Here is a 19035-nt window from a genome sequence, read left to right as displayed (position 1 = left end):
CTTGTCACAGTGAAAGGAGGTTAGATGTTAGATTAGTTGTGCATCGTATTTTTTTGGAATACTTTTAGTGAGTGATAGTTAGATTAGAAGGAATGCGTGAGAAATAAGGTTTTGTTAATGATTAGATTAGCGTAATGCTTGCAAGCGACACATAATTGGGATTATTTGGATTCGGTTATTAACTAAGAACACTAATACATATCACAATTCACCTCCTCCTCTCAGAAAAGTGAAAAGATAAAAAGAATACTTAGAATAAGAAATTAGAGAGAGAAAGAAGAGGGTGGGGAGGTGTGAAAATTGTCTGGGACCTTTTGAGGTGCATACCCAAATACTCTTAACCATTCGATGTTTATTATACCTCACCACTCAATACAAAGGATGTGAACTTGAGGGGTGGAAGATTAGCGTGGAGTTGTGGAAGTAAATGGCAAGAATCGCTTTCCTTTACAACCAAATTCCAACTTTCGACTTTACCAATTAATTTCCCACCTCACATCACAGCTCACACCCCTTCACCACTCCGTGAACCTTAAAGTGAGAATTATCAATCCATCCATCCATCCACATTGCTTGCCTTTCTTTAAAAACACTTTTTTCCTTCTTGAGATTTTGTAAACTGAATTCATTTTGAAATTCCCTCCCACTCTCTACCTAAATCCACTATTTCCTTGAAATAATTACTTCTTTTATTCTTCTAAATAATGAATGAATGAGTTGTTTGGAATTCGAATTAGGATCCCTTTCCCTTGACTTTTCCCCTAAAACAATCTTCCCCTTCCAAATTCCCCATCTCAGACTAACAAATCTTCATTCCTTTCTCTCTCTCTTATCATCACTTTCTTTTCCCATTTAGAGAGAGAGAAAAGAGAGGATATAAAAAAATGTGATTCCTAAAGAATCCAAATCAGGTTCACGTATCTTTCACACTCTAAGTCCAGGTATTTAGAATCCCTTGTCTCCCTCTCTGTATTTAATGGATTCCAAATGTTCGGATCAAAGACGTACGAGAACAATTTCGTATGAAAACCTAATCATGCCTCATTATTAAAAACCATCCAAATCTGTTCCAAAACTTATCGAATTGAAATATAGATACTGTTATATTTGATTTGAATCCAATCTTGATTACATCCCTAAAAATATGACTTTTTTATTTACTGAATCTATATAAAAACTTCAAAATATATCAGTAACTAACAAACAAACGAAGATATTCAAAATAACAAAAAGTGTGTGGCTTGGGTTAGTTAAACCGCATAAAGTTTTGAATATCCCAACATCCATGTATGTAATCTCAATCCTAAACCCCCTACCCTTACCAACCCACCCTTCCTTTGAGTGTGTGAATGAACAAGGAAACTCATGCCTCTTCACACACATATCACACACACCAAACCCAACTCTTGGCATTGCTCACGTGTCACCATGTGATGAGTCGTATCACTGGAACCCAAGTAACCTCTTCTTCTTTTGACACGTGGAAATTGAAGGAACCGTGGTACTACTAATTAATTATTTAGTATATTAATCTTCTAATTAATTGTATCTTTGTTTTCTTAATTATATATATCCGCGTACTCCACACCCAAGACACAGCCCCCGCTAAACCTTTGCTAGTCCTTCTATATATAAGACCTTTCGACCCAACAAACTCATCTGAAATACTAACGCAAGGTTTCTTCCTTTACTAATCCAATCCACCACCGACCATGGCGTGGATCAGAGGCCGCACTCTCGGCTGTGGCTCTTCCGCCACCGTCTCCCTGGCTATGCAACGCCAGTCTGGTGAGGCTTTTGCTGTGAAATCTGTGGAGTTCTCGAGATCGGGATTCTTACAAAGAGAGCAGAGCATCCTTTCTCGGATTAAGTGTTCACAAATAGTTGGGTATCTTGGCTGCGATGTCACAAATGAGGATGGTCAGCTCGTCTACAATCTCTTCATGGAGTATGTCTCCGGTGGCACTCTCACTGACTCAATTCGAGACCAAGGTGGTCGCCTTGATGAGTCTGCGATCCGGTCTCACACTCGAGTGATTCTGCAGGGGTTGGATTACCTTCACTCTCGTGGGCTCGTGCATTGTGACATTAAGGGTCGGAATGTCTTGGTTGGGCAAAATGGAACCAAAATTGCCGACTTGGGTTGCGCGAGGTGGGTTACGGAGCAGCCTCCAGCGATGGCGATTGCAGGGACCCCTGTTTTCATGGCACCTGAAGTTGCCCGAGGTGAGGAACAGAGCTTCCCTGCCGACGTCTGGGCTCTTGGTTGTACCATAATTGAAATGGCCACAGGACGTCCTCCATGGCCGGATGTTGCAGACCCGGTCTCTGCACTTCATCGGATCGCATTCTCCTCCGATATGCCGGATTTCCCAAATTTCCTGTCAGAGGAAGCAAAAGACTTTCTGGACAAATGCCTCAGGAGAGACCCAAATGAGCGATGGACGGTTCAGGAGCTTCTTAAGCACCCATTTCTCGAAGTGGGTTCCGGTGGACAATTGAATTTGAAGCGAATTCAGAGCTCTACCTCAGCAACTTCTCCGATCAGCATACTCGATCATGGCTTCTGGGAATCGGTGGAGGAATCCGAGACAGAGGCAGAACCAGACATACCAGTAGTTCAGATTCCCAACCAATTGGGATTGGGTAATTCTTCAAATTCTCCGTCAGAAAGAATCCGGCGACTGATCGGAGACATCCCATCTTCTTCTTCTCCAACCCCAAGACTACCCAATTGGACATGGGACGAAGATTGGGTCACAGTAAGAAGAAATAACCACGCGGAACAAGTTGTTTCTATGAGCCATGATCGAACCATGACGCCCACAGATGTACACGCGGAGACTAGCAGGTCCTCCGCGTATACAGACTTGATTAGTGACGAAGAAGAACTGGAGTTACTTGGAAGGAGGAGTTCCGTGATTAATGAACAACCCATCCACTACTCTGTAAATAGCAGTAATTTCATTAGTAGTAGCAGCCAAGGAAGCTTATCTATGGCATGTAAATTTGTTAAAAGCGAAAACAAATTTTTAGTTTCTTCAATTTCAATTCTTTTATGAACCAAACAAGTATCATATTCTGATAATCTCTTGCTCTCAAAGACTTGGCTGTAGTGTGATTATGATCTAAAGCTTTGAATTGGAGATTAGAGAGACTTAAGAGGTCAACCCTCTTAGAGACTTGGGTGGTATAGTCAAACACTCAATCCCAATAAGGCAAGCAGGATAAAGGATTAGGTTTTGAGGTTAGTTAGGATTTGAAGTTTGAACCCAACTTCATCAGTTTGGCTCAATTAAGTAAAAACTGGACCCACTTGAAAAAAGAGAATCTGTTAATCCACATATTCAAAAAGGGTATTTCAGACCTTCAATAATAGGAAGGTACTGATGTGATCACATGGTTGATCTTGATTTCAGGAATCCATCAGAGCATCAGAACCTTGGGTGAAGGAAATTTTTTTCTTATCATAACGGAGAATGTGGTATTTTGAAAATCACAAGACATATCTAAACCATCCATTTTATAAGTTTTATTTAATCTAAACTACATGTTCCCATTCAAAGTTAGGAGAGCACACAGTAATATTTACAGTATTGATATAATTCCATAAAGATTCACAAGATGCATGCCAAACATGAGAATTATTATTTTGTCAAGCTTGGCATAGTGGTCCACCAAATTTAAGCCTTGTAGAGAGATGTTGTGGAAAATTTCAGCATTAGAGATAAGTAGGGCCCACTTGTATTGGATTATTCTTGTGTATTTTCAAGATTCATTTCTTAGCCTTTAATGTTCCCCCGACCCCTCTTATAGTCTCTACCTTTATTTTTCTCCCTATTTATGAGAGATTATGTTGACATTTTATAAGTTTCTCCCTATTAATGAGAGATTATGTTGGCATTTTATAAGTAGATAATGCATAAAGTCCATTGAATTAACTACCACCAACTCTCGTACAAATATAATAAAAATTCAAACGTTAATTAATATGGTGGATAGTCAGTCACAACATTATTCTTGAGAGTTTACATATAACAGAATGGCCATTGATGTGTATTAATCAAGAGAATTTGTGAGCTAATCAATTTCGTGTTAATAATAATTGTATTTATCTAAACAAAATAATTCAATAGCCACACCCACATTGAACCATTCAAATTTGATTTTGGCATTTCAGCCATTGGGTGAGGGCTAGTCAATGATGATAAATTGATAATCGTAGTCAATTTCTTCACTTGCTTAATAGAATTTTCTTATTGGCATTCGTTAAGGTATAAAAAAATTTGTAATCTTTTTTTTTTTTAATGTTATTTTAGTATGATATACTCTTTTATAATGACGTAACCCTTGTTCAATAAAAAACGTCACTAGATTTGTGTGAGAAAGATTCAACACTCAAGAAAAGTTGTAGGACATTACTTTATGTAAGTAATGAAAACTTTCGTAAAACTAGCAAAATACCTTGTTAAAGTAATGAATTACCTTTCACAAAGCTATTAGTCATTTTTTTACCCAAAAAAAAAAAAGAAGCTACGAGTCTTTTAAAATGAATTTCATAAATTCCCGCTTAAATCTCAATCCATCATTCAATATTTAAAAATTGAATTATCTTTCTTTTCAATTACCCAAAAAAAAAAAATTCTTACTCATGCATCAACCAAAAAAAAAAAAATATATATATATATATATATATTTTTTTTTTTGAATATACATGATTCAGATATCAATATTTATATTGACCGTGAATGATATTGATGTGATACTAATACGTATCAATGCTATGGCTAAAAAATATGATGTCCTTTCAATTTTTGTTCAATTTAGATTGATATAGCCTATTACGTATTGATCTCTCTTACAAAAAAAATACGTATTGATATTAACAATGATGGATATCTATACCATTAAATAAATCCGTGTTCAAATAATAGTATTTTAATTTAATTTATTTAGAGGAAAAGAGTGAGGTCCTTGGAACGTTGGTGACGTTATCCATCAAAAAGTACAAAAAAGAATATGATAGCATCAGCAACTCTTTCAACGCAACACAACCATCGAAAAGAGAATCTTCGACGTTATGACAAACTCTACTCTATCAAAAGTTCCAAAAAAAACGTATAGAATAGAAATGAGAAGAGCGTGAGAGGATGAATCCAATTCCTTAAGTACCGATTTAGAATTTTTTCATGAAAAGCAGGTGCCGGAAGATCAGTGGACCCAAAAAAAAAATGTGAGAGATAAGTAAAACATTGAGGTCTGAGAAGCTAATAAACGGCAGCACCTCATTTGTCCACGTAATCATTAGATGGTAGAGAGATTAGTAGTTAGTTAGGTGAAATAAATTAATGCCATGGAGAAAATTAAAATAGAAAAGGGAAGGGAAGGTAAGGAAAGGAAAACGTTGGGTTTGCTTTTGCTTACTTCTTTACCAATAATCACCCACCCAACGCATGGAGACTGCAACTGGATACACTCTCACACTCACGTCACACCACCGTCACAGCGAAAATGAGAAGTTAGATTAGATGTGCTTCTTATTTTTTATAGAATACTTTTTGGGAGTGAGTGATTGATATATATATATATATATATATAGTTTTGATGATTAAAATGTAACATTGTAATGTCACCAGTCCTGTCTTTCAACTCTTATTATTTCTATAATAATTAGATTTTGGGCTTTTTGGTTGGGGCTTATGATTCTCTCTTAATTTAGTTGTGAATCCCCGGCCAACCTCCTCTTTTGCTATTCAAATTTAAATTTAAATTTTAAAAGAGAAAGAGAGAGAAGGGGGTACTATTTCGCGAAAAAATCCTAGGTGGAGAGACAGTGAGTGGCAGCGAGTATTCGACGATTGGGGTGCATTTCAGGATCCTCTCAACCGTTGGATCTTCACTGCCACTTATTGTCAGATACAAAGGATTTGAGTCTATCTATTTTTCTCTCACAAAGTTTTGAGAAAAAGAACATTATTTGATCGCTTGGTTCCTATACCAATCAATGTTTAGAGAAGCCGCATATGGAGATCACAAGGGGTTGTTCGAATTTTTATATTTTATAAGGATGTGGGTGTCGATTTGTCATCCTCTATGTCTCCGCGGAGGATTTGCAAGACTAGGGAGTACATTTTTCTTTTAGTATGGAAAGTTCATGTGAATGATACTATTTTCATCACTACTGACATCTTGTTGATCAGAGAATGGACATTTGGGTTATATTGTGAATGGCTTAAAGGAAAGTGTGAGAAATAAGGTATTGTTAAAACCTATTTTGGATTGGCATATGCTTGCAAGCGACGCATTAGGATTATTTGGATGCTTTAATTAACAAACTAAGACCATATCACAATTCACCTCCCCCTCCCCCCTTCCCCTTCTTCCTTAGCAAAGGGAAAGGGAAAAGGCAGTACAGAAACAAAGCTGCAAAGGCAATGCCAAGTAAAAAACGGATTACTTAGAATAAGAAAGCAGAAGAGACAGAGAGGGGGACGGTTAGTTAGCGTGGAGTTGTGGAAAAAAATGAGTGGAACCGCTTTCCTTTACAATCAAATTCTACACCTTTCGGCTTTGCTGCTTTCCCCACCTCGCCTCACCTCACCTCATTCACAGCCCACAACTCACAGCTCACACCACTCAGCCAACCCAAAGCCACAGAATCATCCATCCATATTGCTTGCCTTGCATATCAATGCTTCTTTTATTTTTGTGATTCTGGAAACTGAAATCCTTTTCTCTAATCTTTTATCTTTACCTTCTTTTCAGATTCAAATCCCCCCCCGGTCCGCTTGAAAATCATTTGCAGTCATTGCATCGGATGATTGGAGCCTCTTGGATGCTCTCAGCCATCGAATGCTCACTACACCTCACTACTCATTATAAACAATTAGAACATCATCCTCCTAGGTTATGCTTTTCTTCTCTTTCGCCTTTGAAAGCTTTTTCAACTTCAAGTTTAATTTGGGATAAGTAAATCTAAAACAAGGCAATGTTGGGGTTCCTCGTGGATGACAGAAGTAATAATTTCACATCGAAAGTGGATTAATAGGGTTAGAATGTGAGAATTGACATACCTCCGAAAAAATAAAATCAGAAAAAATCTCGGTGACATATGAAGATCTTGAGCTAATGGAAGAGAGAGGGATTAGCTAAGCCCATTTTCTTAATTCATCCATAGAACTGATGGCCCTTTTCTTTTATCTGTTAAATGCCCCAAAGACTCCAAAATATGTCAAAAGTAACAAAAAGTTGTGCCCTTAGGTTAGTTAAACCGCATAAAACTAAGAATATGCCACCAAACTTCAATAAATTAACATCTTCTCTCACTAATAGAACCTTCCTTGCTTGAGGTAGCTTTGAGTGCCTGAATGAACAAAGTAAACTCCTGCGTGTTCACAGTTCACACACCACTGATGACACCACACCAAAATCTTGGCACCTGCTCACGTGTCACCATGTGACTCCATATCATTGGAACCAAAGGCTCCTAATTTAATATTAATAAAAATTAATAACGGCCAATATAGTACCTTTGCTGCTCTTAATTAATTATTTAGTAACTTAATTATACATATTATCGCTTCTCCAGCCTAACTCACTCCTACTCTCACACATGTACCAATAGATTCATCAGAAAATTTAACAAACTTCTTATATATATAACCTGATTCCCAATTCCCAACCAACTCCGAAACCCTCTCTAAAATACTAAACCCACACTGTTTCCTCCTAATCTCATCCTATCCAGTATCCACCACCAACCATGGCGTGGATCAGAGGCCGCACCCTCGGCTGTGGCTCTTCTGCCACCGTCTCCTTAGCTATGTATCACCACTCCGGTGAGGTTTTCGCCGTGAAATCTGCCGAGCTCTCGAGATCGGAGTTCTTACAGAGGGAACAGGGCATCCTTTCTCTGGTCAAGTGTCCTCAAATAGTTGGGTACCTTGGCTGCGACTTCACAAATGAGAATGGTCAGCTCATCTACAATCTCTTCATGGAGTATTGCTCCGGTGGCACCCTCACTGACGCAATTCGGCACCAAGGTGGTCGCCTGGACGAGTCTGGGATCAAGTCTCATACGCAAGCGATTCTGCAGGGGTTGGATTACCTTCACTCTCGTGGTCTCGTGCATTGTGACATTAAGGGTCGGAATATCTTGGTTGGGCAAAATGGAACCAAAATTGCAGACTTGGGTTGCGCGAGATGGGTTGAAGAACAGCCTCCAGCGATGCCGATTGCAGGAACCCCTGTTTTCATGGCGCCTGAAGTTGCTCGAGGTGATGGACAGCGCTTCCCTGCCGACGTCTGGGCTCTTGGTTGTACCGTAATTGAGATGGCCACGGGACGTCCTCCATGGCCGGATATTGCAGACCCGGTCTCTGCACTTCACCGGATCGCATTCTCCTCTGATATACCGGAGTTCCCAACTTTCCTGTCAGAGGAAGCAAAAGACTTTTTGGGGAAGTGCCTTAAGAGAGATCCAAAGGAGCGGTGGACGGTTCAGGAGCTTCTTAAGCACCAATTTCTCGAAGAGGGTTGCGGCGGACATTTGAATTTGAAGCGAATTCAGAACTCTACCTCTGCAACTTCTCCCATGAGCATACTCGATCAAGGCTTCTGGGGATCAATGGAGGAATCCGAGACAGAAACAGAGACAGAAGCAGAAACAGAAACAGAAACACTAGTTCAGATGCCCAACCAATTTGGATCGGGTTATTCTTCAAATTCTCCGTCAGAAAGAATCCGGCGACTGATCGGAGACATCCCATCTTCTTCTTCTTCAAGCCCAAGACTACCCAATTGGGCATGGGACGAAAATTGGGTCACAGTCAGAAGGAACAACCACGAAGAACACGTTGTTTATATGGAGCATGATCAAACCATGACGCCCCCAGACGAACCCGCGGAGACTAGTAGGTCCGCTTATACAGACTTGTTTAATGAACAACCCGTCCACTTCTCTGTGAATAGCAGAAACTTTGGTAGTAGCAGTCATGGAAGCTTGTGTATAGACTGTAAATGTGTTAGAGATTTTGCTGTAATTTGCAATCCTAACTATGAGTTTAATGGAACAAAGAAATTTTTACTTTCTTCAATTTCTTTTTTATTTTTCTTTAAACTCTCTTCAATTTCAATTCCTTCTTTTCACTCTTCGATGGTTAAAGGAGGCTAATGTTAGACAAACCACCCCCCCCCCCCCTTTTTTCCTTTTTTCCTTTTGTTCTTTCATATAGTTTATATTGTAATGGACTGAGTCATCCATTACCTCTCTTGAAAAGAGAATCTCTTAATATGGGTTTTGATGATTGGTTAGTTCACTAGACATGTAGATAGATGTTATGAATAATTTAAGATGCAAAAATATTCATTTGATGAAACAACATGGAAGACTTGAAAATAGTTGTTCTATAAGAGGCCATGAACAACTTAGAATGTTCTTGCATGTAATTGGAAAAATGACATCAATAGACTTGTATCAGAAAGATTTCAACACTCGGGGAGAACTATAAGTCGTTAATTTAGAAAATACTGAAAACTTTAAGAAGCTAGCAAAAGATCCCACTAAAGTATTGAAGTACCTTTCATGAAGCTATCAGTCATTTAGAATGAATTAAAAATTCCTACTTAAATCTCTATGTATAATTCAACATAAAAATGGTAAGAGAATGCTACTTGCAAGTGCAGGTACATGCCAACAGGTGGTAAGGGCGTATGTGAGATCTTTAGAGCGGTCTTTTTGTATCGGTTATGTCTAGGCGCTGACACACATTAGTAGGTAGCGTTTTTTCTTCCAGACAAATTTTATATAACCAAATCTTTAAAAGTGCTCTATTAAAGTATGTTCCAAATGTTTTTTTTTTCTTGATTAAACATATTTTTTATTGTTGCGACAAAGTTTTTTCACTATTGTACCCAAAAAAAAACAAACCTTCTTGAATAAAAAAACACATTCAAAAGATAGAAGTATTACCAAGTTGAGATGACATCATGTGATAGGTGTGCATTTTGTTTTTTGTATAGCCTTTTTCTTCCTCGGAAAAAAATATATATATTACCAAGAAAAGCCAATAGGTCAACGGTTTTAATTTAAGAAAATCTTATTGTAACCAAGATTGGTCACAGAAAAACCGTAATCTTAGTTTTTTTTTTTTAATTTAAATAATAATCCTATTATTTCACATAAATACTTCATGAAATTACTGTAAGAAATAAGACAAAGAACAATCAAAGAAGAATACAATTTCTTAGATCACCATTAAATTTATTTATTTATTTAATTTTTTTATGAACAAAAAAAAAAATCTTAATTAAATCATAAACGAGTGTACATTTGGGTCTATAGTCACACAACACACTTTTTCACCCTTGTCCTTTTAACTATTCTATTTACCACTAAAATTAGAGTTCTATCCTTCTTTATAGAGACTACAGATTGGAAACATTTAACAAGTTGATAAATATCATATAAGATAGCAAATAAGTTTCATGGCCATTCTACTTGACATCCTTCTTTAAACTAAGAAACGAAATATTCACAGTTGGTTCAAACTTCGACTTCGATCCAACTTTGTTCAATGGCACATTGTAATCCTTGGAATAGACGTCTAGACTCTGACTCTTGTGCACAAACTACAACACCATAATTCATAGAGGTTACAATAAAGGTAGCATTATGAAATTAGAACACCATTTTGATGATAACAAGTTGTACCTTTTATTTAATTTAAGGAGTTTTATCCAAAAAACAAAAACCTAAAAGGCAACATGGCCTAAGTGCCCGCAAAATGATCATCCCACCCCACTTAACAGGTGGAAATCATGTCCCTTTGGATGTTTCTACGCATGCTCACATTGATTATCCATCCCCCGACAACACTAGTACAAGAGCCACACATTGTCTTTCAGGTAACCCTCTCACATTTAATTTATTACCAGTGGTGGGGCATAGGGGTTGGGGAAGCTAGGGCGTGAGATCCTTGGAAATGTTAGTGATGCTAACCATCAAAGGTACAAATGATATGAAAATCATCTGTAACAACTGCATCAGTGCAATAAGCAAAAGATGACTGGGAATCCCTTAAAGTGCATGTCCAGATATTCTCATCTGATTAATGCTCAACACACCGCATCACTCGCCGTAAAGAATGTGAACTCCATACTCCTACCAAGAACATGATAGCATCAGCAGCTGCCTCAACACAACGCAACTCCAAGAGAGAATCTTTCACGTTTTGACGACTCGACTCTGTCAAAACTTTTCTACCAAAAAAAAAATAAAGAAGACTCTGTCTACCGTTCCAAAAGTCAATTTGTCGGTCAAACGAGAAAGGACAGAGAAATAAGAAACAAAAGGATGGAGAGTTTCGAAAATGTCACAAGTGGCAGTAGTTCGTTAGTCCACATATTCATTAGCCAGGAGAGAGAAAGTTCTTATAAAAAAAAAAGGAGAGAGAAAGTTAGTTAGGTGAAATTAAATTATGCATATTGAAAACGCAAACTGAAATAGAGAACTCATTGTGGTTTGTCTTCACCAATAATCACCCAACGCATGAAAAGTGTGTGAAACACTGCATTCATAAACACACACCCGTCACACCATATGAAATATAGATAAGATATTTTTTCACGATTAAAATAAAAAAATTGTAACTTAAGGTTATATTATGAATGGACTCCCTTGTAAGGGATTCTGTTCTTCTCCATAAAACTCAAAGATCAGAGAGTGATCCCATGATTTAAAGAATTTAAACATGTATAGTTTTTAGTAAAATTATCCTTTGCATTGAGTGCGATGGTGCAATGAGCATCGGATAATCAAGACGACTTTGTGCACGTGCTTGAATGGTTTCGATCATTCGATGTTCACTATACTGCCACACTCATTGCAGAAAATAATTGTTCAATACCTCAGACTATGTTGTCATTCAAATCAATAAGAAAAGTATATGTAAAATAATAAAGCAAAGAGAGTGTGAGGGTTCATGTGGATTTTTTCCCTGAGGTGTTATCCTTATCAACTAAGTTGCCACCTTCAGAGTGGCACATTTTATTAATTCATCCAGCAAAGATTTCATAATATGGCAATAAGCCAATAATTAACAAATAAATCTATTCAAATCCCAAAAAAACCCTACCCTAGGGATTTTTTTTTTTTTTTGGTTAATTATTTTGGAAATGTGGCGTTCTAGGTTAAGCTAACAGCAAAAAGCATAGAATATCCCAACATCCATCCATCCATCGTATACAGCCAATCCTAATCCCATACCTTTCCAACCCTTAAATTAAGAGCTTCTCACTAATTAAACTTCCCTTCCGTCCTTGTAATCTTTGAGTGCGAGAATGAACAAGGAAACCCATGCGTGTCCACACTAAAATCTTGGCACGTGTCACGATGTGACTCCTATCATATGAACCCAAGCAACCACAAGCCCCAGCCCCAGCCCCACTCGACCAAGCACTTAAGCCTCTTCTGTTGACACGTGGAACATCCTCCTTATATAGGACTCCTAACTCTCCCAACCCTTTCCCAAAAAACCCTAACAAAATATTAACAAAGATTAGTTATGGCCAAAATATTACCTCACTCCTCCACGCGCCAAAGTTACCCAATTTCTTATGTGTTTCTTCTTCTTATATGTAAGACCTTCGTCCCAATCAACTCTCACAACCTAAAATACTAAACCTCTCACACAGTTTTCTCCTATTCTCATCGACTCCATCATCCACCATGGACTGGATCAGAGGTCGTACCCTTGGCCGTGGCTCTTCTGCAACTGTCTCCCTCGCTATGTATGGAGAGTCTGGTGAGGTTTTCGCCGTGAAATCTACCGAGCTCTCGAGATGGGAGTTCCTACAAAGGGAGCAGAGCATCCTTTCTCTGCTCAAGTGTCCTCACATAATTGGGTACCTTGGCTGCGACGTCACAAATGAGAATGATCAGCTCCTCTACAATCTCTTCATGGAGTATTGCTCCGGAGGCACCCTCACTGACGCAATTCGGCGCCATGGTGGTCGCCTCGACGAGTCTGCGATCAGGTCTCATACTCTAGCGATTCTGCAGGGATTGGATTACCTTCACTCTCGTGGTCTCGTGCATTGTGACATTAAGGGTCGGAATATCTTGATTGGGCAAAATGGAACCAAAATTGCAGACTTGGGTTGCGCGAGATGGGTTGGGGAACAGCCCCCGGCGATGCCGATTGCAGGAACCCCTGTTTTCATGGCACCTGAAGTGGCTCGAGGTGAGGAACAGACTTTCCCTGCCGACATCTGGGCTCTTGGTTGTACTGTAATTGAGATGGCCACAGGACGTCCTCCATGGCCGGATGTTGCAGACCCTGTCTCTGCGCTTCACCAGATCGCATTCTCCTCTGCTTTGCCGGATTTCCCAAATTTCCTGTCAGAGGAAGCAGAGGACTTTCTGGGCAAGTGCCTCAGGAGAGATCCAAATAAACGATGGACCGTTCAGGAGCTTCTCAAGCACCCATTTCTCGAAGAGGGTTGCGGCGTACAATTGAATTTGAAGAGAATTCAGAGCTCTACCTCTGCAACTTCTCCCATGAGCATACTTGATAAAGGCTTCTGGGACTCATTGGAGGAGACAGAGAAGGAGAAAGAAACAGGATTCATATTGGGTTCTTCTCCAAATTCGCCGTCAGAAAGAATCCGGCGACTGATCGGAGACATCCAATCAAGGCTTCCCGATTGGACATGGGACGATGATTGGGTCACAGTCAGAAGAAACCACCACGAAGAACACGTTGTTTCCATGGGCCATGATCAAACAGTGATGCCCAAAGACGAATACGAGGAGACTAGTTGGTCAGCCGCATATACAGACTTGATTAGTGAAGAAGAAGAGCTGGAGTTGCTTGGAAGAAGCAGCCCTGTGATTGATGAACAACCCAATCACTACCACTACCCTGTAAATAGAAATTACTTTAGTAGTAACACTCAGAGAAGCTTCTCAATAGCCTGTAAATGTGTTAGAGATGTTGCTTTAATTTGTGATCCCAATTATGATGTTATAGAGGAAAATAAATTTTTAGTTTCTTCAATTTCAATTCTCTTATAACCCAAAACTAATCTCTTGCTCTTAAAGACTCGACTTTAAAAGGATTATGATCTAAAGTTTTGAATAGGAGATGAGACTTTAGATGTCAACCCTCTAATTCCACCGCGTAGAAGAGTGAACACAAGAAACTCGGGTATCAAAGTCAAACACTTAATCCCCATTGAAGTAGAGCAGGATAGAGCATAGAGCTGTCTCCACAATTGTTTTAGGTTTTGATGCGAGTTGTGATTTGAAACCAACTAGGACTTTGTTACCATCCTATACCAATATATTGGGGTTGATCTCACATCGGATCGTATCAATAGTAATAGAACAGCCAATTGCGCAGAAACCGATATGCAAAAGCCTTGGAGCATAGTGAGCCCATTAGAAAGGGTTACCTAATCTTAAGTGGGCTGTCATAGACATTGATTTGGAAACGTGACGATATGATATGATCTCATATCAACATATATGGACTGATCCTACATAATTATTTATGAAAATTGATGTAAATTGATATGATCCTGAATCCTATCACCTTCTAAATTGATTTATGATATTGAATTCTTCCATGAACTTATTAGAGTTAGGCTCAATTAATTACTAAAAGAGGTGCCCATGATCCGTTAAGGAGGAGAGGGTCTAACGCTGACGGCTCTGAGGCGAAGTTCTTTCCGCGTGTGTGAGCATGAGAATGAACATCTGGAATACTAGAACCGGTTGAATTTGAAACACGTGCCCATGTTTAACAAACTGATCCAGTAATGGAGAGTTTCTGGTCAATTCCATTGAAATCTAGAGCGGGACAGAGTTTGGACCTATCCATCCGTACGGGCCCGTCCTTGTACTTGGATTCTGATTACCCTCAGGAAAGTAAGTAATAGATAAGTGGGTCCATTGAGCATTATTGAGGCTTTCCAGCTAGGTTTCGAAAGTTAGATGAAACCTATTGGCCTTTGTTTAATTGAACCAAAATAAGGCACTTTGTGGTTCTCATTCTAACCAAATTTGCATTAGGTCAAAACCGGCCCACAAAATTTAGATCAAAAATGGAGAAAATAAACCTAAAATTTATAGGTCTCTTCAACCATGATTATTAAAATTATATATATATTTTTTTCAAATCTAACTGCCCAATAGCAAGAAACTATCCAACCGAGCAAGCAATTATCTCTAAACATTTGGCTAATAATAGACCCGCATTTATACTAAACCCTAGGTTTGTATTAAGTTTCATATTTAACATTCTCCCCAAATCCTATCCTTGCAGTGGAGCACATTTTTATTGACCAATTAGAAAACACAAATAAGATGTGGCATAACAAATCCTTTTCCTATAGTGAACCCTAGGTTTTCTATGCAAGTGACATGGAGGACCAGACAAATAAGATGTGACATAATAATTTCATAGATAGGAGGGCATTAAGGTCATTTTATATGTGTGTGAGAGAGAACCTTGGCATATTGGTCCACCCAATTTGAGCCATCTGGGAGATGATGTGGGAAAATTGATAGTCAAACTCAAAGTCACAAGGCCCACCTCTTGTATTGGATTATTTTTGTATATTTTCAATGGTCCATTTTGTTTTTATTTTGTATTTAATAGTTTTTGGCTTTATCCATCACCCTATTAAATTAAAGATAGATTACGTTGACATTTTAAAGGTCGATAGAAAAACTGTCACAGCAGATAAGACACAATGGCCATTGAACTGCAACCTACTCTCCTACTAATAATAATAATAATTCAAATGTTTATTTATGTGGTGGATATATATAGTCAATCACATTAGTTGAATAAGAATTTTGCATATAACAGAATGGCTGTTGCTGGGATTAAATCAGGAGAATTTGTGAGTTGATCAATGTCGTGTTAAGAAATAAAAACATTTCCATTAGTTGTTTTCCTTCTTACCTTCATAATTGTATTCATCTAACCAAAATACTTCAACAGCCACATTGAACCATTCAGAGCTTTTCAATTCTTAGTGAGGTTTGATCTAAGTCCACTAGATTGAGTTAAACTTGGCCCAATCAAGGTCCATCAAAGTTGGGTTAAGTTGGGCTAAACTCGATAAGATTGGGCCTAGGTTGAGATATCCCAACCCGATCTAAGGCTGAGCTGGACTTGAATTGAGTTAACAAACCTTAGGGTTGGATTAGGTTTTAAAAAACTCAGACCAATCTGGCCCATTGACACCCCTATGTATAAGTATAGGAACGGCATTTTAGACAGAACACTTCTTTATTATTTATTATGGGGGACATGTATTTTATCTAGCAGTACACCCTTCATTCAAAGATAGAGGATGCGAAATGATCATCATACCCCTCTTAATTAATGCTCAAGTTGTGAAGGTGACGCTGACGCAGGCGCAGGGTTACGCTTCCATTCATAAAAGTACAAAAGAGAATATGATAACGTCAGCAGCTCTCGTTCACAGTACGCAACGCAGTCGCGAGAGAGAGAGAGAGATCGAATTTTCCAACAGTCAACTTTTTCTCCTAATTAAAAAGGAATGGAAAGGTCGGGGAGAGAGAAAGAATTCTGGGTCGTCACAAATGGCAGCATTTCATTTGTCCACATATACATTATTAGTCAATAAAGAGTTACTTAGTTAGGTGAAATTAAATAATGGATGGAGAAAAAGACAAAAATTAAAAATAAGAAAAAGGGTAAGAGAAAACGTGGTGTTTTGGTTGTTGCTATTCATCCTTACTTCACCAACTCATGAAAAGTGTGGAAAACGTCACACACACGCAGAGCCGGGCAGGAGTCTCTTGTGGTTGTGGGAGGGAATGCGTCAGATTGCGCTTGGGCTGAGATATCCCTACCCGTTCTAGGGTTGAGTTGGACTTGAATTGAGTTAATAGACCTTAGAGTTGGATTAGGTTTTAAAAAACTCAGACCGATCTAACCCATTGACACCCCTATGTATAAGTATAGGAACAACATTTTAGACAGAACACTTCTTTATTATTTATTACGGGAGACATGTATTTTGTCCAGAAGTACACCCTTCATTAAAAGATAGAGGATGCGAAATGATCAGCATACCCCTCTTAATTAATGTTCAAGTTTTCAAGGTGGCGGTGGCGCTGGCGCTGGCGCAGGGGTTACGCTCCCATTCATCAAAAGTACAAAAGAGAATATGATAACGTCAGCAGCTCTCGTTCACAGTACGCAACGCAGTCGATCGAGAGAGAGAGAGAGAGAGAGAGAGAGAGAGAGTTTTCCAACAGTCAACTTTTTCTCCCAATTAAAAAAGAATGGAAAGGTCGCGGAGAGAGAAAGAATTCTGGGGTCGTCACAAATGGCAGTATTTCCTTTGTCCACATATACATTATTAGTCAATAAAGAGTTACTTAGTTAGGTGAAATTAAATAATGGATGGAGAAAAAGACAAAAATTAAAAATAAGAAAAAGGGTAAGAGAAAACGTGGTGTTTTGGTTGCTGCTATTCATTCTTACTTCACCAACTCATGAAAAGTGTGGAAAACGTCACACACACGCAGAGCCGGGCAGGAGTCTCTTGTGGTTGTGGGAGGGAATGCGTCAGATATAAGCTTTTCTTAATGATTTTGTATTGGCCTATGCTTGCAAGCCACGCATTCGTTTTATATTTATTGAATGTTTTATAGTAACTAAATCACAATTTCACCACTGCCTCCTCTTTTGCATGTTAAAGGGAAAATAAGAAGCAACAAAGTAAAGCTGCAAAGGCCAAGTAAAGTAAAAAACCAATACTTAGAAAGGATAGAGCGGGAAAGTGTGAAAGGTGTATGTTCTTAAATTTGATTCTTTATATGTGCATTTGCGATTAAAGGGAAGACTATAATGTTGGGTTACTGTACTAGTCTTCCCGAGGATTAGTCGATATGCATATAAGTTGGTCTAGACACCTTAGTTAACAAAAAAAAATAAAGGAAAGTGATTAACAGTTAATGTGGAATACTAAAAAGAATTGGATGATTCTTTTTCAAAAGAAAGAATTTATAACACAGTTGGTGAATTGTAGTGCACAAAAACACATGCTCACAAAGTGGTCATGAGTTCAAGTCTAGGGCTATTATCTGCTTCTCCTCCTCATCTAGGGGTGTCAATATATAAATTGAACAGGTAAAACTGATTCGAACCGCCTCGATTTAGCGCGATCCAAATCGAACCGAGCTCTTATTGGGCCAGTTTTGGTTTGTGTTTTTCAAACTGTTCAGTTTCAGTTCAGTTCGATCTAAACCGACGGTTCACCTGTTAACCCGGTAATTGAAACCGAATATAAGACCTACTCCTAACCCTAAGTATATAAATCCTAAGATCCCTAATTGCCTAATCCTTATTCTTCCCTGTTCGTAACCCCGCGGTGCCAACCTCTCTCTCGTCTCTGGCTCTCCTCACCTCGATCGGCAACAACAAGCTGGTTCTCTCTCTGTCTCTCTCCCTCTCTTCACTGGCCTCTCTTCCCTTGAAAGGGTTGATGCAAGTTGCAAGACATGAAACGGATTCAGAGAAAAACATTCCTGAGAAAAAAAAACATTAGACCTCCTTTGTGGGTTTTTCATGCTTTTCTCTTAGAAATCCCCAATAAAAAACTTACCATTGGGTTTCCTTTTTTTTTTTTTTCGTTCTTTTCCTTTTTTTTTCTCACTTTCTGCACCAACTCCGAGCATGTGCCAAATCCCAAAACCCATTAAGGGGATGAGGGGAAGAAGCTCCATGCCCAAATCATCAAAACAGGCTTGGAAGAAGCAGCATTTTACTTTGATCCAAATCGGAATAAACCCAGTAATCCAAACCTATGTTATCCCAAACTTAAACCGCATCAAAGTCAGATCTGAATCGAAAAAGAGATATCCTTATTAGGCCGATTTCGGATAATGTAAAACACACACTGAAACCAATGAAACCCAATCAAAACCGCATTGACCCTATCCGTTGACACCCCTATGGCCCACATCTATCAAAAAAAAAAAAATACAAC

The 19035-nt window shown here is 38.7% G+C and overlaps 3 protein-coding genes across 3 annotated transcripts; all 3 read left to right on the top strand.

The window, feature by feature from the left end:
- Window positions 1-1618: 1618 nt before the first annotated feature.
- On the top strand, window positions 1619-3088 carry LOC122094215 (mitogen-activated protein kinase kinase kinase 18-like). Its single transcript, XM_042664946.1, has one exon. It carries the CDS (start codon window positions 1713-1715, stop codon window positions 3060-3062), a length of 1350 nt encoding a protein of 449 aa, XP_042520880.1. The 5' UTR covers window positions 1619-1712; the 3' UTR covers window positions 3063-3088.
- A 4484-nt stretch (window positions 3089-7572) lies between these two features.
- On the top strand, window positions 7573-9182 carry LOC122094412 (mitogen-activated protein kinase kinase kinase 18-like). The gene has a single exon (XM_042665206.1). It carries the CDS (start codon window positions 7763-7765, stop codon window positions 9170-9172), a length of 1410 nt encoding a protein of 469 aa, XP_042521140.1. The 5' UTR covers window positions 7573-7762; the 3' UTR covers window positions 9173-9182.
- Window positions 9183-12547: 3365 nt separating this feature from the next.
- Window positions 12548-14081, top strand: LOC122092636 (mitogen-activated protein kinase kinase kinase 18-like). Its single transcript, XM_042662864.1, has one exon. It carries the CDS (start codon window positions 12728-12730, stop codon window positions 14072-14074), a length of 1347 nt encoding a protein of 448 aa, XP_042518798.1. The 5' UTR covers window positions 12548-12727; the 3' UTR covers window positions 14075-14081.
- Window positions 14082-19035: the final 4954 nt, after the last annotated feature.

The sequence above is a fragment of the Macadamia integrifolia genome, chromosome 11 (assembly GCF_013358625.1).
Source record: "Macadamia integrifolia cultivar HAES 741 chromosome 11, SCU_Mint_v3, whole genome shotgun sequence".
Lineage (NCBI taxonomy): Eukaryota > Viridiplantae > Streptophyta > Magnoliopsida > Proteales > Proteaceae > Macadamia > Macadamia integrifolia.
The sequence above is the reverse complement of the archived record's forward strand: the minus strand, read 5'-3'. Positions and strand labels throughout refer to the sequence as shown.

Bases quoted from the DNA above. Each gene is read 5' to 3' on its own strand.
- LOC122094412 (XM_042665206.1), top strand. From the start codon at position 7,763: ATGGCGTGGATCAGAGGCCGCACCCTCGGCTGTGGCTCTTCTGCCACC.
- LOC122094215 (XM_042664946.1), top strand. From the start codon at position 1,713: ATGGCGTGGATCAGAGGCCGCACTCTCGGCTGTGGCTCTTCCGCCACC.
- LOC122092636 (XM_042662864.1), top strand. From the start codon at position 12,728: ATGGACTGGATCAGAGGTCGTACCCTTGGCCGTGGCTCTTCTGCAACT.